Source organism: Anser cygnoides, chromosome 1, assembly GCF_040182565.1.
Source record: "Anser cygnoides isolate HZ-2024a breed goose chromosome 1, Taihu_goose_T2T_genome, whole genome shotgun sequence".
NCBI classification, from domain to species: Eukaryota; Metazoa; Chordata; class Aves; order Anseriformes; family Anatidae; genus Anser; species Anser cygnoides.
This window is the reverse complement of record NC_089873.1, coordinates 16,541,676-16,561,072: the sequence shown is the minus strand read 5'-3', so window position 1 is coordinate 16,561,072 and position 19,397 is coordinate 16,541,676. Positions and strand designations below refer to the sequence as shown.

General features: G+C 34.9%; 1 protein-coding gene across 6 annotated transcripts in view; it reads right to left on the bottom strand.

Moving 5' to 3' along the window:
• Positions 1-507: 507 nt before the first annotated feature.
• CPNE8 (copine 8) overlaps positions 508-19,397 on the bottom strand; it is a 106,925-nt gene continuing 88,035 nt past the window's right edge. For 5 of the 6 annotated variants that reach the window (XM_048068511.2, XM_066989910.1, XM_066989905.1 and 2 more), the window contains 5 exons: positions 17,576-17,703; positions 13,822-13,924; positions 10,287-10,344; positions 7,424-7,497; positions 508-2,461 (listed from right to left, as the gene is read on the bottom strand). In XM_048068511.2, coding sequence (XP_047924468.1) covers positions 2,273-2,461; positions 7,424-7,497; positions 10,287-10,344; positions 13,822-13,924; positions 17,576-17,703 — 552 coding nt within the window. In that variant the 3' untranslated portion in view covers positions 508-2,272. Of the gene's footprint in view, positions 2,462-7,423; positions 7,498-10,286; positions 10,345-13,821; positions 13,925-17,575; positions 17,704-19,397 lie in introns of those variants that run through there. The other variant, XR_007165136.2, reaches the window with a different exon arrangement.

The window sequence follows — 19,397 nt, the reverse complement described above, 5'->3', positions numbered from 1 at the left end:
AGAATAGGTTGGAACCGGTGCTGGATAGAAAAAAATATTTTTTTGATTAATTATTAAATTAATTATTAATTTTTGTTAATTAAATTGATTAAATAATACCAATCCTTAAAAGTTCCTCACTTGTTAATTTTGAGACTGATCTTTGCATTAATAAAAGGTGCTGAATAAGTGAGAGCTAATAAAGTTATAAAGTTCCTTTTTTTTTTTAAATAACTCAATCTGAAATGAATAAATACTAGATAAAACACCAGATAAATATATAAATACTAGATAAAAGGTGGAGAAATAAAAACTTGGAAGACCTGGAAACCGATTAATTGGCAATTTTGGCTTTAGGAGAAAAACCTGCTAAAAGCATGGACCCATGTGAATTCATACAAATGTCAGCATAAAGATTCACCTAACAGAATGAAGCAACAGAAATATAGTATTAATTCAGCTATTTATAAAGTGCCAGCAATACAAGTATGAAATATAAAGGCAGAAGATGGAAGGAGAACACCACCATTCAGTAGATTTAAACATTCTTTATGATGCACTTTCATCAAAATTTGTAATTGTCAGGTATCAAATTTCATTCATGCAACACCAATCCACTAAGAAATACATATCTTGGTGAGAAAATTAAAATTCATATTTATGTAAAAACTGTTTTGAAACAAAAATAAAACAATATTTATTTCTTAAAAAAAAAAATTCCCCGTTACTAACAGAATAATTATCTGGAAAAAGGAACTTCCCGCATGAGATAGTTAAAGGAATTTAAATATATTTAAAAATGGAAGATTCTGCTTTTATATAGTTATATGCCATTAATATTGAAGATATGTTTCTGGAAAAAAACTTTTCATGCTTAAAAAACGCACCTTAGTTTCATACTGTACATTACCACATACAGTAGTAAGAAACAGAAGTAGTAAACAGTTTATATGCAAAGAAAAGAAGTTACAATACAAGACAGTTACAATTGTGACACACAAAAAAATAAAAATGTTCAGTTTTAACAGTATTTGAAGGCAATTCACAATCATTTCAGGAGTTTTGTGAAATTTAAGGCCATTAGTTCTAAATAAAATATATCTGACACAAACTCACAAAACTGTGTATTTTGTAAAAACTGTACATGCAAAATCATTTCGTAATTATATATGAACAGGCATATAATAAAATTTTTGGGTAGTTCAGTACACAAAATTGTGCACAAAGCAACATGGTTGTGCAATTTTTAAACCAGTTAATTAACATTATCATTCATGCATCCTGAATGGAAATGTGATTAAATGACAATATAAACCCAAATATTAAGAGCCAGCATCCCTTTGAATGGGCAATCTAGACAAAAAAGTTATAATTTTAAATTAAGTTTAAAATGATCCATTATAAAACATCTGCTGTAATCACACCAAAAGACTTTTCTGATGCAAAATTTCCAGTGCTTTAAGGAATGCATGATAAGATTTAATGAGCTCAGTGAGTCAACTGTAATACTCAAAGTTCTGATTTGAGGTAATTTTCTTTAATTACTTATAGCAAGTAACTCTTCTAATTTGCTTCAGTAACTAGTTTAAAAAACTGTAAACTTAGATAAACTTAGAAATTGGAGAATTTCTGAAAAAATACACATACCTCCCCCTTGAAGTTTGGAGTTGGTCGTAAGTCATACACAATTTATGATATTCACATTTTAGGAGCTTATTCTCAGAGTGTGAGATGAATAGATTACTGAGCACTGATTGAAGCAATTCAGGTATCGGAAAACACACATATATTTGTCCTTTTCTTAACTTCCGCTTGTATTTGTCTGGACAAACATTCAAAGAGATATTGCTTCTCTTGTGATCTTGTGACAAACTATTGCAAGCTAGAAGACGTGTGAATCAATATTCCAAACTTTTATTCTTAAGAATAGTTATAAAAGTACTGAAATTTAAAAATAGTAACATGTAAACATTGATACAGAGGAATAGCATTCCTATACATTTATGTACACACAGTATTCAGAGAGGACATTTCTTCTGAGTTGAAATCCTGACTTGTGCTTTCCCCTCGAATAAATAGATCAAAAAAGCAGGGTTTCTTGTCCAAAAAAAGAAAAAAAAAAGGACTCGGAGAGAACATACACATTTTCATCCTAGCATTTACAAGCTTTTCAGTTGCTCATGCAACCTTATAGAGAATTTTGGTATGTGAAGAGAATTTTTCTAGCTCCAAAAAGCTACTGCTGCATCCAGAGACTCTCAACTTGTGAAAAATGCCAAGCACTTTGGAGCACTCAAATCTGAGTCTGTAACACATGAATAGGAGGTGTGTAGGGTGGTGGTGCAGGTGACGGCTTTATTCCTCTGACTCTCATGTAGGACAGAAACTGGTCTGGGATCTCAGCTAAAACATCTTTAGCAAGTCTTGCCATGCTTAACACGTGGTTCCCACTTCTGTCAATGTAATCCCGGAATGGCACAAACTACAAAACAAAAGATACATTTACACAGGTCATTATGCAGACACAGAAGACATCTTACAACACAAAAAATGAGAAAGTTTGATCTAGGGAGTTAAGGTACGTGAATATACTACCTTACACATTTTATATATGCATATACACATTCATATTTTGTATTTTATATACACACGTATCTCAATTTAAAAACATCTACTTTCTAATAGAAATAGTATCAAGCTTTCACTTGGGTGAAGCTCTTCATATTCTTCAACCACGACTGGCTGAGATTACCAGTTATGTGCTTTATTGACATATTTGGCTTGTCTCTCAACCCTGTTTATACAAGAAAATAGTTTTGTTTCACAAAGCTATTCTTAGCTTACATGTCCTGTTCATATAGGGCTCTCCTAACAGACTGTCTCTGCTCTTGCAATTTGCGGACAGATTTTTTGCCATCTGAAGTGAACAAAACAAGAATGGATGACTTTATATTCTTAATCATTTTTCATTATACTCAGTAGGACTATGAACCAACGCAATACTTTTTACCTGACACTAACGAATGCATTAAGCCTCTAAGCTAAAAAGATTTGATTTCAAAAAAGAATGTGTTATGGGATACCCAGATCTGTTACACCTAAGGAGTTAGCCACCAGCTTTTCCTTGAAATTCATAATAATTAACAAGATGCTTGTGCTACTGGTAAGGAAAAAAAAGAAACAATCTAGGCTCCTTGATTTTTATTCACAGCAGGCAGCATGCAGAGATGTAGTTGGTAAAGTTATCTAATCAGTTGTGCCAAAAGGAATGTTATCTGAAATTCTGCTTCTTGCTCAAATTTTGGGGTCTATCTCAGGATTGCAGTTGGGTTACTTTTCAAAATTGTGATTTATTTTCAAAAGCTACTAGTATGGTTGGCTATGCCAGAATTCAAACCCTAACAGTACTTTGTTTTCCCCTCATGAAACAGAGATTACTTAATTGTTAACTTTTCCCATATAATACTCCAGGATAAAACTAGAACTGATTGAGAAGCCAAACCCAGAGATGTCTCATCTCCTGGCTGAACTCTAAAATGAGCAGACCCTTTTCCCCATTATCCTAACCTGAAAAAAAATTGTCTTTTTGGATGCACATCAACCGAGACTTTATATTAAATTTCATTTTTCTAAAAAGCATTAAAGCTTTCAAGATTTAGGAGACCACTGAATTACAGCGAGAGTTTAACTTACACCACATTTCTGAGAGTCTTCCATGAAAGACAGAAAAAAAAACACAACACAAGAGACCTACTTAATATATTAAACAAATAAAGCAACTCTTGGAAAAAAAAAAATGAAGGCAACCTTTCAGCAATGAAGAACTTAATTAAATCATTTTTACATCAGCTCCGGAAAGCACTTCTCACCCTGGACTTATGAAACTAGATGAAGTTTATTGCTACCATTCTGCTATGGTTTTTCGCAATGAACTTCTTTATTTTCAGTGGAGTCAATATTAAAAAAAAAATGCTTAAAGGAGGCAGGATATGAAAAACATAGCTTGTTCATCAAAAGCAAAACAGTTGAAAATTAAAAATTGTTCTTAAAAGGCAGTATCACTATAGATTCTATAGGGATACATGGAAACAATGGCACATGCAGAATGACACAGGTGCATGCAACTTGCATATTGTCTTATTTTCAAAATCCACCACAAAAATCAGAAGAGCAAAGAAGAGGGTAACAAGGGAAGATGGGTAACAAGAAAAGATGGATAAAAAGAATGGGGTACTATTACGTTTAGTGGTGCTCACCTAGAAAGTTAAGCCAGCTCTGGGATTGGAAATAACAGCCATATTGGGAATGGAGATATCCCACAGAATTTAGGAATCATATTTTCCATTCAGGTGAAATTTGGGAATTTGAAGGTTGGGTTTGACCTGAGGCATGGACAGCATTAGCAATAACCTTCCTATGCTTAATCTCGAGCTCTGGATCTGTCCAGTAGCGTCCCTATCAAGGCATCAATCTCCTACCAAAATACGTTTAGAATTCAAGTAAGAGTTGGCTCTTTGCTTCACTCCCTGGATGAGGATCTCAACTTGCCAGATGAACAGCTTCAATCCTTGGTGCTTAAACTATGTTGATTTACACTGAAGCCTGTATCCAAATTAAGCATAAACAGCAACTGATTGGAGTATTTCCCCAGCAAGCAGTTCCTTAGAAAATGGTGACTCAGTCACAGCATACTTGAGTCTGGAAGTGACTTCTTGAGATTACTAAAAAAAAGCAACATAGGTTTCCAGAAGCCAGCACAGCACTGCCCAGTTTCAATAGCATGCTCCTTCTTAAACTCCATCACCTTGCTGGTAAGAATACATCTAACTGTCCCCAGAAGCATGAAGTTAGAATAACAAAAAAAAGGAAGTATCTCTGTAGCCTGTAAGTTTACACATTCAGCTGTGAAGGGATAAGCTTGGTGTTCATTTCCCTCTTAGATGGTTATTCCTTTTCTAATGTAGTCTTATGTAAAAAACATATGCTCTCTGGTTTAAAAAAACAAATGCGTCCCATTTCAAGAGATCACCTTAACAACAGCCATGAAAACTCAGACCCCATTTCTGCAGCAAAGGCTGACTGTTTCAACAGTGAAGTTGTTGAAATGCAATTATACAATACAGATGGCATGAATTAGTTCTCCCTGCCCTCTCCTTAAGGTATATAGGTATCAGAAGAGTTGTAGGAACTATGGACAGATAAACATATGCACAGATACACAAGGACAGATGGCAAAGACAGCAAGGCCTAGAGCTACCACACAGAACAAGCAGAGGTGGTAGAAATCTTTCATAGAATGAAAGACGTAAGAAAAATTGAAGGGAGACTGAACAAATGCAAAATGTTTTGCCTTTAGCTTGAGAGTTTATATAAAATTTTAATATATAAAATGTTCAAGAGAAACAATAGGTACATTACCATGAGTAAATATTTTCCTAAAAATAAATAAACAGAATATAATAAAAAAATAAATAAACAGGAAAACAAAGGAGCAGAAATTAAATAAACTGAGGAAGAATTGGTAGACATATAATTCAGACCCCTACAATACTTATGTTTATTAGCAAGGATGGAAAAACAAAGATCATGTCTTTCCATGAACTGCAGTCAGTAGTAAATATAATCAATACTGTGAGTCACTTATAGCGGGCAAATCTCTCCATTCCTAATTTACTTATTTCACAATAATACTGACTGTTAAAATTAAAAGTCAGTTTTACTAGTTAATTTTAACTAACCTAAACCACACAAACACAAAAAAAGATTATCTTTTTATATTTTAGTAGTTTATTTTATAAAAGCAAGTCAGTTTTATCCTACCATTTACAAAATAAAGGTCACACTAAACTTAAAGGGTTTGACATTATCCCTTTTTATTCATGTAGCTAGACTATAATGTATTTGTTATTATTTAGACAGCGCACAAAATATTACTGCCTTCAGCTAATTCAGTATGGCTTGGGGCAAAGTTCTGATTGAAATACATTCATAGTAAATAAATGTTTTATTACATTTCTGATCTGCAGTGAATTCTAAGGAAATGCAAAAAGGTATTCACTGAATTTTATTTTTTATCTCAGCAGAAATTGGAATATTTCTGATGCATAACATTTTCACTAATCTTTTTTATAACATTTGAAGAAGTCTATTTGTTTATGCTCACTGAATGTAAAAACAGCAGCTTTAGGAGATTCTGTTGTTTGGAGAAATTATGTACAATTACCTTGCACATATTTAAAGTACACAGTGCAGTGCATGTCAGATATATGTGAATTAGCTTCAACAATTCTGACATGGCACAGGACTTTGCAGAAATACTAGTCCAGGATCCTGAAGCACTTCCTGTTCTGGAGGCAGCTTGTTTATAGTTGACTTAGGCCAGATACCTTAGACAGATATAATTATTTCTACAGTCACCAGGTTGATCTAATTTTTAAGTAGTTTGCTACTTTTCAAATGTCAACTTCTTTAATACTTCCTTTAGCAAGCAGGGACAAGTATGCTGAGCCATCAAACGTCTTTCTGTGTGTTTGGTTCCCCTTTAGTATCCCATGAAAATAAAAATGAGTATCTAATCTCTAATTTGATCAAGAAAACAGTTATGAAATCAAGTCTTTCCAGGTGTGTATGTCATCAGTAAGCCAAAAAAGGGTGCCAGGAGCAGGGATGAAATACACGGTTTGGACAAGCTGTGGACTTCTAGAAATCTGCTGCTCTTGGGCAGAAAGGGAATTACAGTGGGTATGTGCACGCAGAGCTACCATACTGCCCTGCAAGTGGCTGCTTAGGTGTGAATGACAATCATAGGGCTGACTGAATGGTGGTAATGAGCAGGAACAGAACCAGAGGGTTTTGGCAGAGAAATGGAGGAGCCTGTGGAATGCAGATGAGAACAGCACTTTTAAGGCTTTGTTCAGTCACCTGAACACAGTTGCCTGCTATCATCTACGATACCCTGAGGCATGAGGCATCTGCATGGTCATATGTGGCAGAGAGGACACGGGTACTGGGAGACACTCACGGTCTTCTGTACTGGCAGTTAGAGGCAAGGGAAGATACCCTACGCATCTCAAATCCACTTGCTGGAAGGCTAGGTACTGCAAATTTCTACAGAAGTTGCGGTTTTTTTCATGGAATCACAGTGAGATTGCAGTACCTGGAATGCAGAGGCACCTAACTCTTCTCCCATGGCTGTATAACCCTAAGACTTTATCTCAGTGTGTTACCAGTTAGGGATCATTTTCTATTCAATGCATATCCAATATTTTGTGTTATATAAAGGCTTAGAGGTATCACAAAGAGTTTCTGAGCTCGTTATAAACATCCTTAAGATAAAGTATGCCAGTGCTAAGGTAAAATGAAAGGTGGGAATATAGATAGAACAAGAAGTCAAAACAAAAAGGATCAGTAAAATGTAATGATTAGGGCAATTTTTCTCTCCCACCTGCACAATGTCTCTTTCTGCAAACTTTCCTCTTGAAGAAATCCTGACTACATCACCATCCAGTTCTTCCATAGCTTAAAAAAAGAAAGAAATTAATTTATCTGTGAGAGTTCAACTACTCAAAGAAAGCATCACTGAGGAAAACTTTAGTCAATTTACACTTTTAGAGGAACAAAACCAACAACTGCTATCTTAAGGTAACTCTTTAGATTATTTGCTCTATAAAATACATCATGTATTGCAGTTATTTTGTACTTTTTCATGCTAGCAATACCTACTTTTTGCCTTTATTCTCATCTTCAGAACAAAACACACCATGATAAGGTCCACCATATCCTTCCAGCTCCCAAACCAGCAAGCATATCCTTTTGGTAAGGCTATATTCATACTTTCATAGGTGGAGAAGAATTCATCTTCAGAAATTATTGTTACAGAAGGTAACAAAGGATATAGCACAACAAGGCAATATCATTCATACTGGAATTGTAATGACTGTTATTACATATGAATTAGGAGTTCTTAAAATAATTTTCTTAAATTTACTAGCTAGCTCTTGCATTTTTTTGAACAGGGTCCAGGAAAATTCTGTAATTGTCAATATACCCAGAAGCCATTCTAGACTTCTGTAGGAAGGCGTACCTGCTCTACAGTTAGTGTTGCAATGGATGGACCTGGGATTACAAAATAATTGCTCAGCCATTGGATCAGCAATCCTACAATCCTTCTTTCAGTACACTGTATGAAAATCTAAGCTCTGGAGCACTAGACCTTCTTAGGGCTTTACAAACTGGGCTGAGCTCACTGAACCCAAAATTTCAAAACCTATTTCTTCCAACGCAAGAACTCGAAAGCAGAAATAAAGCTATCAGGATCCAAGTTCAAACAAAACAAAAGAATATATTTCTTCAAAAAATAGTTAGTAGGCCTGTAAAACACATTGCTAGATGTTGCTGTTGATGCAATAAATGTACACATGTTCAAACCAGAAGACTGGACAGGTATTTGAAGAGAAGACCCACTGAAAATTTCCAAAATAAACATAAACCACATTCTGCTCAGGAAATTCAGAACTAAAGACAGTATTCAGGGAAATATCTTTTTTGCTTATTTCATTTCTAACATTCTCCAGACAAACACCTGTGGCCATTTCACAGGCTGATCACTGGGCAAAACAGAACACTGATCTGAGCCTTCACAGTCATCCTGACATCCTTATGTAAAGCTGCACCAAATGTACATGCCATCTATCAAAGCGCCAGACTTTTATTCCTCTGGTAGCCCCCAGGGGCTTTGAGATCGAAAATGGACAGTGGTACATGGAGAGAAGTAGCTCAGTCTCTCTACAGCAGCTTGACTGGCCTTTGAACTGTAAGAGTATGCCTGGAATGTACACACTCTTACACACACACTTTTTCACTATCCACATCAAAAATGGAAACTGTTTTTTTTTTTTTTTTTTTTTCAGAAATAACTTATGTATATGGGACAAATCATTTCTCTGTCCTCTTGAGTGTTGTTGCTGTCTACAGACCTGGCACACATCTAACTGGTGAATTTCACTCATGGAGCATGGGTCCAAAGATGGAAACTGTAGGAAACAGAATCCTGCTTGAACAAAAGTTATAGGGATGACACCCTAAAAACTCTGTAAAGACAGCCTCCAGAAGTAAAAGGAAGTCAGAATTTACATGATCTGACAGTCAAGACGAGTTTGAGCAAACTCAGGGACTGGATAAACAGAGAAAAGGAAAAGGCAAAGGAGGGGTGAGGAAAAAATAAGTAACATAGGTCTAGAGTTTGAATCCTCTGGGGGAAAGTAAACCTTGCAAATTTCCCTCTTAATGCATTTTTGAAGAGAAATGGTCTCTTCTCATTGCTTGTGGCATACAATCATCTGAAGTATGAATGTCCATTTGGACAATCTCATACAGGAATATGGTACTTTAATATACCACTTGCCAAAAAGCATAAGAAAGTCAACCCCAATAAATTGTTTTTCTTGTATCATTTTTTCCTCGTTTTCTTACTCCTGGAATATTTGCGTAAGAATTTAAATGTACAGTCATTGAGGACTACTTACATTATATACTTGTGGTAGTACTAAATAGTTTCATGTACAAAATGAAACATGGTAGTTTCATGTACAAAAGAAGACATGCTGCCTAACCAGAAGTACTAAAATGGAAAAAAAAGGATGTATAACTTTGAGAAACAGATATAAAGGGAATGTCTATACTTCATAGTGCATTGATGTGCAAGATGCCACTTAATAAATTAGTCCAAATAATGGAAGCAGCTTAGTCATTGAAATAGAGAGTGCTGTTCTGGAACACCATATGAAAGCATATGCAAATAATCCTGGTGATTTCTTTCCTGCTGTAATATTCTCCCAATGCTGGTAGACAGTAAGGTTCACTTCTGTTATAAAGTGAAACCCAGTTTAACCCAGATCACCTCTTCAAAGTTATTTACTTTCCTTAGCATTTTATTACTGCAATAAGAACACATGATCAATATTTCCATTCAGCTGACGTGAAATATGCATGTTGAAAAAATTCAGAATTACTTGAGTATACTTATTTTACTCTTTTTTTTTTTCCCCCACTCATCTTCTAGAGCAATGTAAATGCTCAGCCCCCATATGGTTCTGTGTCTTGAACAGAGAGCCTGAGGGGCTATACAGCTCAACATGGTAGCTTGTAATCATACTGAGTTATCAATCAATCCAGCTGGAAATGTCAACGGTGCTTACTGCTTGTTCCATATTATATTTTTTTAAAAGAACAATATTTGTTTGAAAAGCCACATATTACTAATATGTAAACAAACATAAAACATTCTAAAAAAACACTAAAACACTTACCATCGAACTCTGCTGGTCCTACCCCCACTATAATTATTGACATTGGAAGCTTTGAAGCCTTCAAAAGAAGAAGAAAAAAAGAGGTTTAATGCATTGCATAACCTCTGCCACTATTACGTAAGATCCGAGGACAATATGAACAAAAAAATGTGCAGAAGTGATGCTTGAAATAGCAATTCCTCATCTTCATCTCCTAAAAAGTTGAGTGCAAATTGTCTGCTTAAGTGCTAGGTACAAATCATCTTGGATGAAGACAAAAAGGCAGATGATTATTTTGATTTATTTTTTCCTTATAAAGTCTTTGAATCATATAGGATCATAATTAAACACAACTATGTTAGGATTTAATACTAAGATGACAACTAAGAAGACAAATTTCTCTTAGAATCTTTTGTAAACTGACAATAATTGTAAATATGTACCTAGTGACAGTCTGACATTTATTTAAAGGTACTCTGTTGCTTCTCGATATTACATAGCTGCTTGGAATTACATGATTCCCTGTATTTTTACATAGATCTAATGCCAACTTTTCTCAGGAGAGTAAATCACCTATTTGAGCAATATCTACCCAGTATTTCTTCCATGAATGAAATTTTATTCAAGTTAATCATCCATGCCACAAAATAAACAAGATATTGGATTGCTTTATATTTAAGATTTTTAATTTTACTTTATCTTTTTTATTCAGTGAAAAAAGGCAAAGATGATATCTGGCTTTCCCTGACTGAACTCTCTGTAAAACCTTTAAAATTACAAAGACAGCATCATAGATACTGGATTCTCCTGCCCTGATAGCAGCACCAGATATCCAGTAGAGAAATCATCTGAAACTGGCTCTTTTGAGGAGGGTAACAACTAAAAAAATCATCTAACAAATGTCAGAGCTGACAAATGTTCCTTATTGAGATATTCCATTGAACTTTGAAATGTCTACGGTCATTTTAAACAGGAGTCTACACTGGCCAAAAATCATAGCTGTATGCTTTCTGCTAAATTAAACTCAGCTTCACTGAAGTTTGAAGTCAGGTGGTTTTAAAACATACTGTTATAGCTTTCTTCCGGAATATAAGAAGTGTTTTTCTGCCTCATCTAAAAGACATTCTCTTTTTAGATGCACCATCCCCACTTCCCATTCTTGATCTGTCACAACATTGCATATAAAACCAACTTTCTTATAGCAGATTTACAGTTAATTAGTGTATACATGCTAACTAAAACAATGAAAGTATGACATTCTATAAATCACTAATGTGCTCACCACTCTACATTGTACAGTGTGCTACACACTGACTGCAAATTCATAATGAAGTATTACTACGTAGTCAATCTTCCAACTAAAATCTTGTAGCAAAGTAAAAAAATATAATAACCCCTAGTTAATTTAAATACTAAATATTTATTAACATTTATTAATAAACATTATTAATATTAACTACTATTTGTTAATAAATATTTATAAATAATTAAATGCTACTAAAGATATTGGTTAAAGACCAGACGTTGTCCTGGTCAAGTGGCTCTGGGTGTCCCTGTTGGAGCAGAGGGTTTGGACCAAGTGGCCTCCAGAGGTCCGTGCCAACCTCAGCCATTCCATGACTCAGGACCATAACTGTACCTGAGTTGCAATACACTGCGTAAGACACTGATAGTAAGTATAAAGTATTTTTCAGACATGAAGTCTCTACTTAAAACAGCACGGAACACCTTCTGTTTTTCAGATGTTTTCTAGATTCTCAGCATTTGAGTGTAAAGAAAACATTCTTCATGGACATTCCTATTTAGGAAGACACATTAGTATGTGATACAATATATTTGAAACAGTAAGTGGCAAGGTCATGGCAAAGACAAAGAGTTCAACTTTTGCACATAAGCTTGGTGTTGGCATTTACTGAATGACAGCGTAACCTTTAAATAATTTGATAAAACAGAATGTGTGACATATATGCTGTAAAAAGGAGGATGTATAAAGCACAATTAGTGATAAAAAATGAAATATACTCTTCCCGAGTCTTATACACATCAACTTGTATTTAACATCATTGCCCTTTTTATTAATTCAAATATTACTGGATAGCATTTGATTAGTTCTGTCATGGTATACTGTACTCACACTGCAAGAACTACACAGAAAAAATAATGAATCTTCATCAAAAGTAATATTTCTGAATTTATGCTCATTCCAAGCTAACAATACATCTGCTGCACTTCCAGACAGTTGCAGAGTAACAGCTAGTGTTCCTATTATTCCAGTAGCATTTCCTACTCATGGAAACAAGACTTTTCTGTATTTCTTAGTGACAAATTAATTAATTGTACAAATTCACAACCAATCAAACTTGCTGGTTTCTTACTTACGCTCTACATGGACTTCAAATTGAGGGGACAGTTAAATCAAAAGCTTTTTTTTTTTTTCCCCTCCATGTAGCTTTTTTGCCACATAAAAGAAGCCAGATAACAAACTTCCAGGGTAGACTAGAGACGGAACTTCCAAGATAAAAAAAAAAAAAGCTTGTTTATCTCCTATAAAAGTGAGAGTGGCTTTATCCTATTTTTAACTGGAAGAGGTAAAAATTTATCATATGGGTTGAGAGAGTCCTTATCAACACACAGGCTCTGTCCATATGCTGCTGGCTATAGCTTGAGGGCATCTTGCTTTCCAGTGAGAGACGGAGCATTTCAGTAATATTTTCTTGTGCACCCTACAAGTGGAATGGTACTACTGTAGGCAGTAGTGAAAGTGGGCCTTCAAAAATATGCCTCTTAATTCTATACCATTCATTTTGACATGATGCTTAATTATTTTAATGTAGGCTTTTCACCCATCACTTTCCTAGTAACTAGATCCACTGTGGTGTGTTTAAAATTATTGGTATAGATCTTTTCAAACCCTACATGGAAGCTGGTTGTCTGTGTAATTTCATCTGACATTTCCCAGGGGCAAAAGAAGAATGGAATGTGTTTGTAATGCAGAATATTACTTATAAGCATAAAGTTTTGAAGAGCATATTGAATATTGAATATTGCATATAGCATATTGAAAATAATGAAGAAACTGAGAAACAATTAAGAATTTTTAAAATTCATAGGAACTATCTACAAGGATATCAGCTGACAGTTATGCCTGACCTTTGTGACCAGAAAGTTTGGGACAGTTTTTAGAAGGTGGGAAAAAAAGTAAAATCAAAGCTGTATGCAATTATTTGAAAAATAAAAAAAGGCTCACTATGAAATACTGCATGGTGGGATGTGCATGAGGAAGGAAGAACCAAGACATAGATTATAAAAGTTGTATGAACATACAGCGTTAGACAGAAGAGTATCACTTCCCACAAAACACTAATTAAGCTGAGATACAACTTTTGGTTTCTTTTAATCTTTGTGTATATTTTTTTTTTTTTGCTGTTTGGAAAGAATGGCTAATTTACAGAACTAAATTAATGCCTAAAATAATAACAGACTTAGTTTATTGCCTAAAATATTTAAACCCAGAAATATAATTATTTTAAATTTCAATACTTTCCGCAAAACTTACATTCACTATGGATTCTTTCGTCTGAGCCATATCTGAAATAACTCCATCTGTAATAATGAGAAGAACAAAGTACTGGGAGCCATCTTTTACTGAAGAAGCATATCTAATGGAAAAAAAAAAAAGAGCATTATGATAGTAAAAGAAACCCTTACACAAAAGGTGCTAATATGACGAAAAGCTGTATTTTTTAATTTGACTAAGGACTAACAAAAACACTTAATTGTGATGCAGTGGATCTCCAAAAGTGAAGACATTCATAGTTAAGATGGGCATTCTACTTTTAACTGAGAACATTAGAAAATATCTAATACAATAACTGTAACTAATACAATATTGATAATGATAATCTGCACATGTTGAATCAGTTAAAAGCGGGGCCTGTATCACCATTGAAAGAAGCATGGACAGAATGCAATTTATAAAATCTTTATCTTTAAAAGTCTTTAGAAAGTTATTTAATAGTTATTACCTTTGGGAAACATAGTTTGGTGTGCAGAGAATATATCACTATCGAATGGTTGCTTTTATAGCACAAATAAAATTTATCAGGACTTAGCACACTACATAAACACCATTTTTTTTTGTCTTACAAGAAGAAGGTACATACCGTTGACCTCATTTTCAGATTTATAGTCCATGTATAGATTTGTAATATGGCTGAACATGCATCCTGAAACTTTGGCTTAGGTATTTATACCCCTTTATACCGCCCATAAATAGGCCCTCTAGACTCAAGCCTCTCCCTGTGCTGTATATAAGACAAAACACATACAGTGCCATCCCAGTCCTGCCTCAGCCAAAGCAACCAAGAAGCAACTACTCTTTGAAAATGAACAGCTTTTGAAGATTTGGAAAGTTCTGAAAGATAGCGAGTCAGCAGCAGCTCCACTGAACTCTGTGACCTGCATATCAGAAACCAAGACTTGAATTTGTTTGCTTTCAACTCCCAAGGGTCAAAGTGTCCTGTATAATTGGTTTTGCATGGAGCATGATGTTCCACTTGCTGCTTCACTCAACAGCAGCCTGTGTAGTTGCTACTTTCATGAAGGCTCTTGGTGCTGTCAAGAAGTCAGGTAGTGGAACTTTGTAAGAAAAGTGGTCATGAGTAGTGTGGAGAGCAGGGGAAAAAAAGAATTCTCCATACGGAGTTATGTACTTGGGCATGATATATATGCCCAAGTATACAATAGGACTGTCAGAATTCACTGTCTTATTGGCCACTGGACAGGGTGCGTTCTAATGATGTTCACGATGTTCATGAATATTCTAACTCTGATGTTACACAGTAAATTTGCAAGTGAGTGCTGCCAGTAAATAAGATGGTGTAACCACAACATTTGTAAGAGTTTGGAGGATTGTGTGTGAAATGAAATCTACAACTCTCAGAAAGCCATTACGCTCCTCCACCTCCCTCCCAGGATATAGATGGGTAGAAAAGCCACACAGTCAACAACCTGTTGAACAACTTCTGTTTGTAAGTTGGCAGTAGGGACTGGAATTAAATGTATAGATTAACAAGACCTACTGTGGAATACATTTTCCCTAAAACATCAAGACTTCTTTTATCTCATTTTTCCACAATACTCATAATTTTATCATTGATGACTTCAGAGATGAGGGATGATCAGATGAGAGAGTAAAATAAAAATGCACTACCCCTTCCGAGCACTTAATACTGTCTACTTGCCTACACTGAAAAAAAATGGAACAAAAGTTTGATTACTTCAAAATATCCATGGAAAAAAAAAACACAATCTGCAGTCCTTTGGAAGAAAGATCGTGTACAAGGAGGGGAGATGATACAAGACATTAGAAAGAACCTGGTGTAGTTTGGATAATTCTTTAGCTAGGAATTATCCTAGCGAGGGAAGTATAACATTCTCATTACCTGTTTGAAGACCTCTGGAAGAGTTCTGAGATCACAACAGCAAAGTAGTATCTGACATAGTTTCCAGAGATTTCATCAGAGATGTATTTTTAAGTAGGAGGGATGTGGGAAGAATAAATTTCTTTGAGACTGAAGATAGGTTAAAAAAGAAACTGCAGGCTAGATGAGAGGAATAACTATCATCACTTCTACTGCCATGTCTATGAGAGTCAACAGAATAGATGAGAAGCTGAACTTTGAGGGTAGATGCTGTTACTGAGAGCTGGTCTAGTACATGGATTGTATTAATGATGGTCATGCAGTAGAAATGAAGACATCTATGAAGACATCATGAAGACATTTTTTCCACTTCTAAAGTAGTGCGATTCATTATCAGAAGGAGTTCCCAAAGTTTGCAATGAGTTGATATTTAGATGGAAGTTCAGTGGAAGAACTACAAATGATGGTGACAGGCTTCTGCAATTCTGGAAAAGCTGACAAGTATTCAGAAGAAACAAGTGGTGAGAAGAACTCAATTTATACCAATGTTTTGATGGTACTAGATCATGAATTTCATTTTTTTTGGGTAATGAACAGGAGGCTTAATGTTAATTGCCAAATCCTGAACCAGCCAGCTCAGTTGGTACAATCAGTTTGAAAGAAGAAGGAAGTCAATGGGTTTCATTTCCAGTTAACAAGGCAATGACACATACATGGAATTCATCTATCATAGGGGCTGGCAGATTTCCTGACAGAAGACCACAGTCTGAGGACTGCTACTGCTACTTCCATGTCAAATGGAAGACTAAAAGGAGATAGGTAGTTGCTAAAGGCAAGTAATGGAATATACATGTAAATGATTTAAATAGTATGATGCAAAGATGGAGCAATTAATCCTAATGATAAATAACTGAAATCAGCTCTCTAGCCATGCTGGAGTGCACAGCCAATTATTTGCACCATAGAATTTGCAAATTATTACTACTGGGCAGTAAAACAACAGCAAGAGCAGTAACAAGAACAGATAAATAAAACAGGTGAACAAATATATAGAACAGCTAAATAAATATTTTTTGCTACAATACCTACTTTGCAAGCTCATAGTAAAACATTAACCATGCAATGATTTACATATCCCTGATGCTTTGTTTTATGAATATTAGTTCTTTCTATGTATCTATGAATATAATAAAATTTGTTCAGGTAGTTACTCAGTTAAATTATCTGATCTGTACCTCTCTTCCTATACCAACACATGGAAGAATACTGTAAGACAAGATCTTGTCTGCCAAGATAATGCAACATTATCCTCCTTGAGAAACTTCTAAAAACATGGGAGAGGTTATACCTTGAGAAGTTAGAGGAGGTGTTGCATAACACAGCATTGTGGCTCTCCAACAGAGGCTGTACAATTGCTTTAACAGTACCCTTACCAGCTGAGAATCTTAGCCGCAGAGAGTCCTCCAAAACATATTCGACACTGAGATTAAAGGAACTGCATATCTCTAAAAATTACATTTTAAGAATTTTTTGGTAGATTTATGTCTTATCTGTGAATCAAAAATTCTGATTACTGTGCTTCAGATGACAAAAAGGGAACATAGCAGAGTGATCTCATGAATAATTTTTTCATTACGGATTCTCCTAAGATTTTAATACAGGGTAGATCAACTGGATCACTTTTATTTACTTTTAATCAGCTCTCAAAGTCTGTGTAATACTAGCACAACGTCTTCAGATCTACTTACAGGTACAAGTTAATCATTTTGGAAGAAAAAACATCATAAATACCTTTTTCAAATTTTGGCATCATATAACTGTTAGTCTTCTAGATGCAATAGCTGTACAAACAATAAAAAGTTTCCGTAAAGCACCTGTTATGCTTACCTCGCTACATGGTTAATTACAGGGGCAAAGTTTGTAGGTCCATAAAGCTGGACAGATTTTAGACTCCTATAATACGCCTCCATTACTCCATCAATGCCATGGCAGTACGGATTTTGAGGGTTTCCATTCTAATGAAAGTAAGAGATAAATAATCACTAAAAATAATCACAAAGGAAAAATGATGCAGCTTAGTGAAAATTTATCCAGTGTCCATTTTTAAATGGCAAAGACCTAGGAATTTAAGGATCTCTTCAAAGAGTTTGCTAGCAATGTCCAATATAAGAGCTATGACTGGTTCTGAATATTAATTGCTTGTAGAAGGAGGTTTTAGCAGCCTCATGTTATATGCAGTCTGAATCACTGGCACAGGTTCCCAGACATAAATACCATCTTAAGGGGAATTAAACAGTCCTTATATGGAACAGTAACAAGCATTTCTCTGTGTGCATTTAAGGTATGAATTACAGGACTGATGTAAAACTGAAATCATATTTAGGAGCACAGTTATGTCTCAATAATCTCTTATTTTAAAAGCATGAAGAAAAAGAAATGGGAGCCAAATCCTGATCTTCGTACAGTATGTGAGTATAAGGTAAGCTATAACCTCTTTGTCGTTTTGCGATACTGTTCTGCATTGGAATACTCATTTTAGGTCTGGTATAAACTGATGAAGAAATGAACTTACTCTTTGGAAACCCATAGAATTAGTTGGGACTTGCACATAAGACTGTAAATTCTTTCAGTAGGCATTTTACTATCTAGTTCTATGACGACTCTATGAGGATACCTATTTTCAGATGATAATACAAATACAAAAGGTAAATTCCAGATTAATGATCCGTGTCAGGCTAGATAGATAACCATGTAAGGCTTCAAACCTTCCAAATCACCTTACTCTCTTCCTTATGCCAACACCTCATTGACTTAATGTGCCTGTATCTTATTCTAAAGTACACTGCATCTCCCTTAGAATCTAGAAAAGCAAAGGGGATTTTTCACGGAATTGATCTGGAATGTTAAAAAAGAGTGCTGAAAGCACTGCTGAGAATTAAATGGGAGACAACTACGCATGTTTAGGTCTGCAAGAAGGAAGAAAGACTGTTTATTCCTCCTGTAAAAGCACACACAATGCCTTATGTGTTAGTTGAATTAATTTTAGAATAAACTTTTAAAATCTGAAACTAGACAGGAATAATTCTGCTGTTTTAATAGTCTTACTTACTATCTGTATCCATATTTTTGAACTTGCTAAAAGAAGACCAAGGGAAGTTTGTGATTCAAATTAATATCTGCAATTACATCTGCTTCAAATTGCCATCCATATGGAAAACTTCTCCTTGAAATGTGGCATAGGTTTCTAGCACACACTAACAGATGAAATACATATCTACAATCACCAGTCTATTCTGCCATGTCTTTGCTGCTATCTAACTGAAACTCACCTGATACACCTATATTTGCTGAGAACTTTATCCTACTCAGTTAAGAACAAAACCCTCAAAATCAGCAAATAGATAAACATCCACACTAATCTCAAACACCAGTTTCAACACATTAACCTTTCTAGCAAATCCAGTTAGATTTTAGCTTTGTAATTTAACTGGCACATATACGAAATCTCAGATTTGTTCCTATAACCTCATCCTATACTCCACTTAGTTGTCTCTAGGAATCTCTAAAGTAGCAGCCTGTAAAAGATAAAGAGATCCCAGAAAATGAGAGAGAACAACAACAATAATAAAAGATTATCTTGGATCTTGGTTCACTTGCATGTTAAGATACATTAGCTTCAAACTGAAATCTTTCAAATATTTATTTCTCA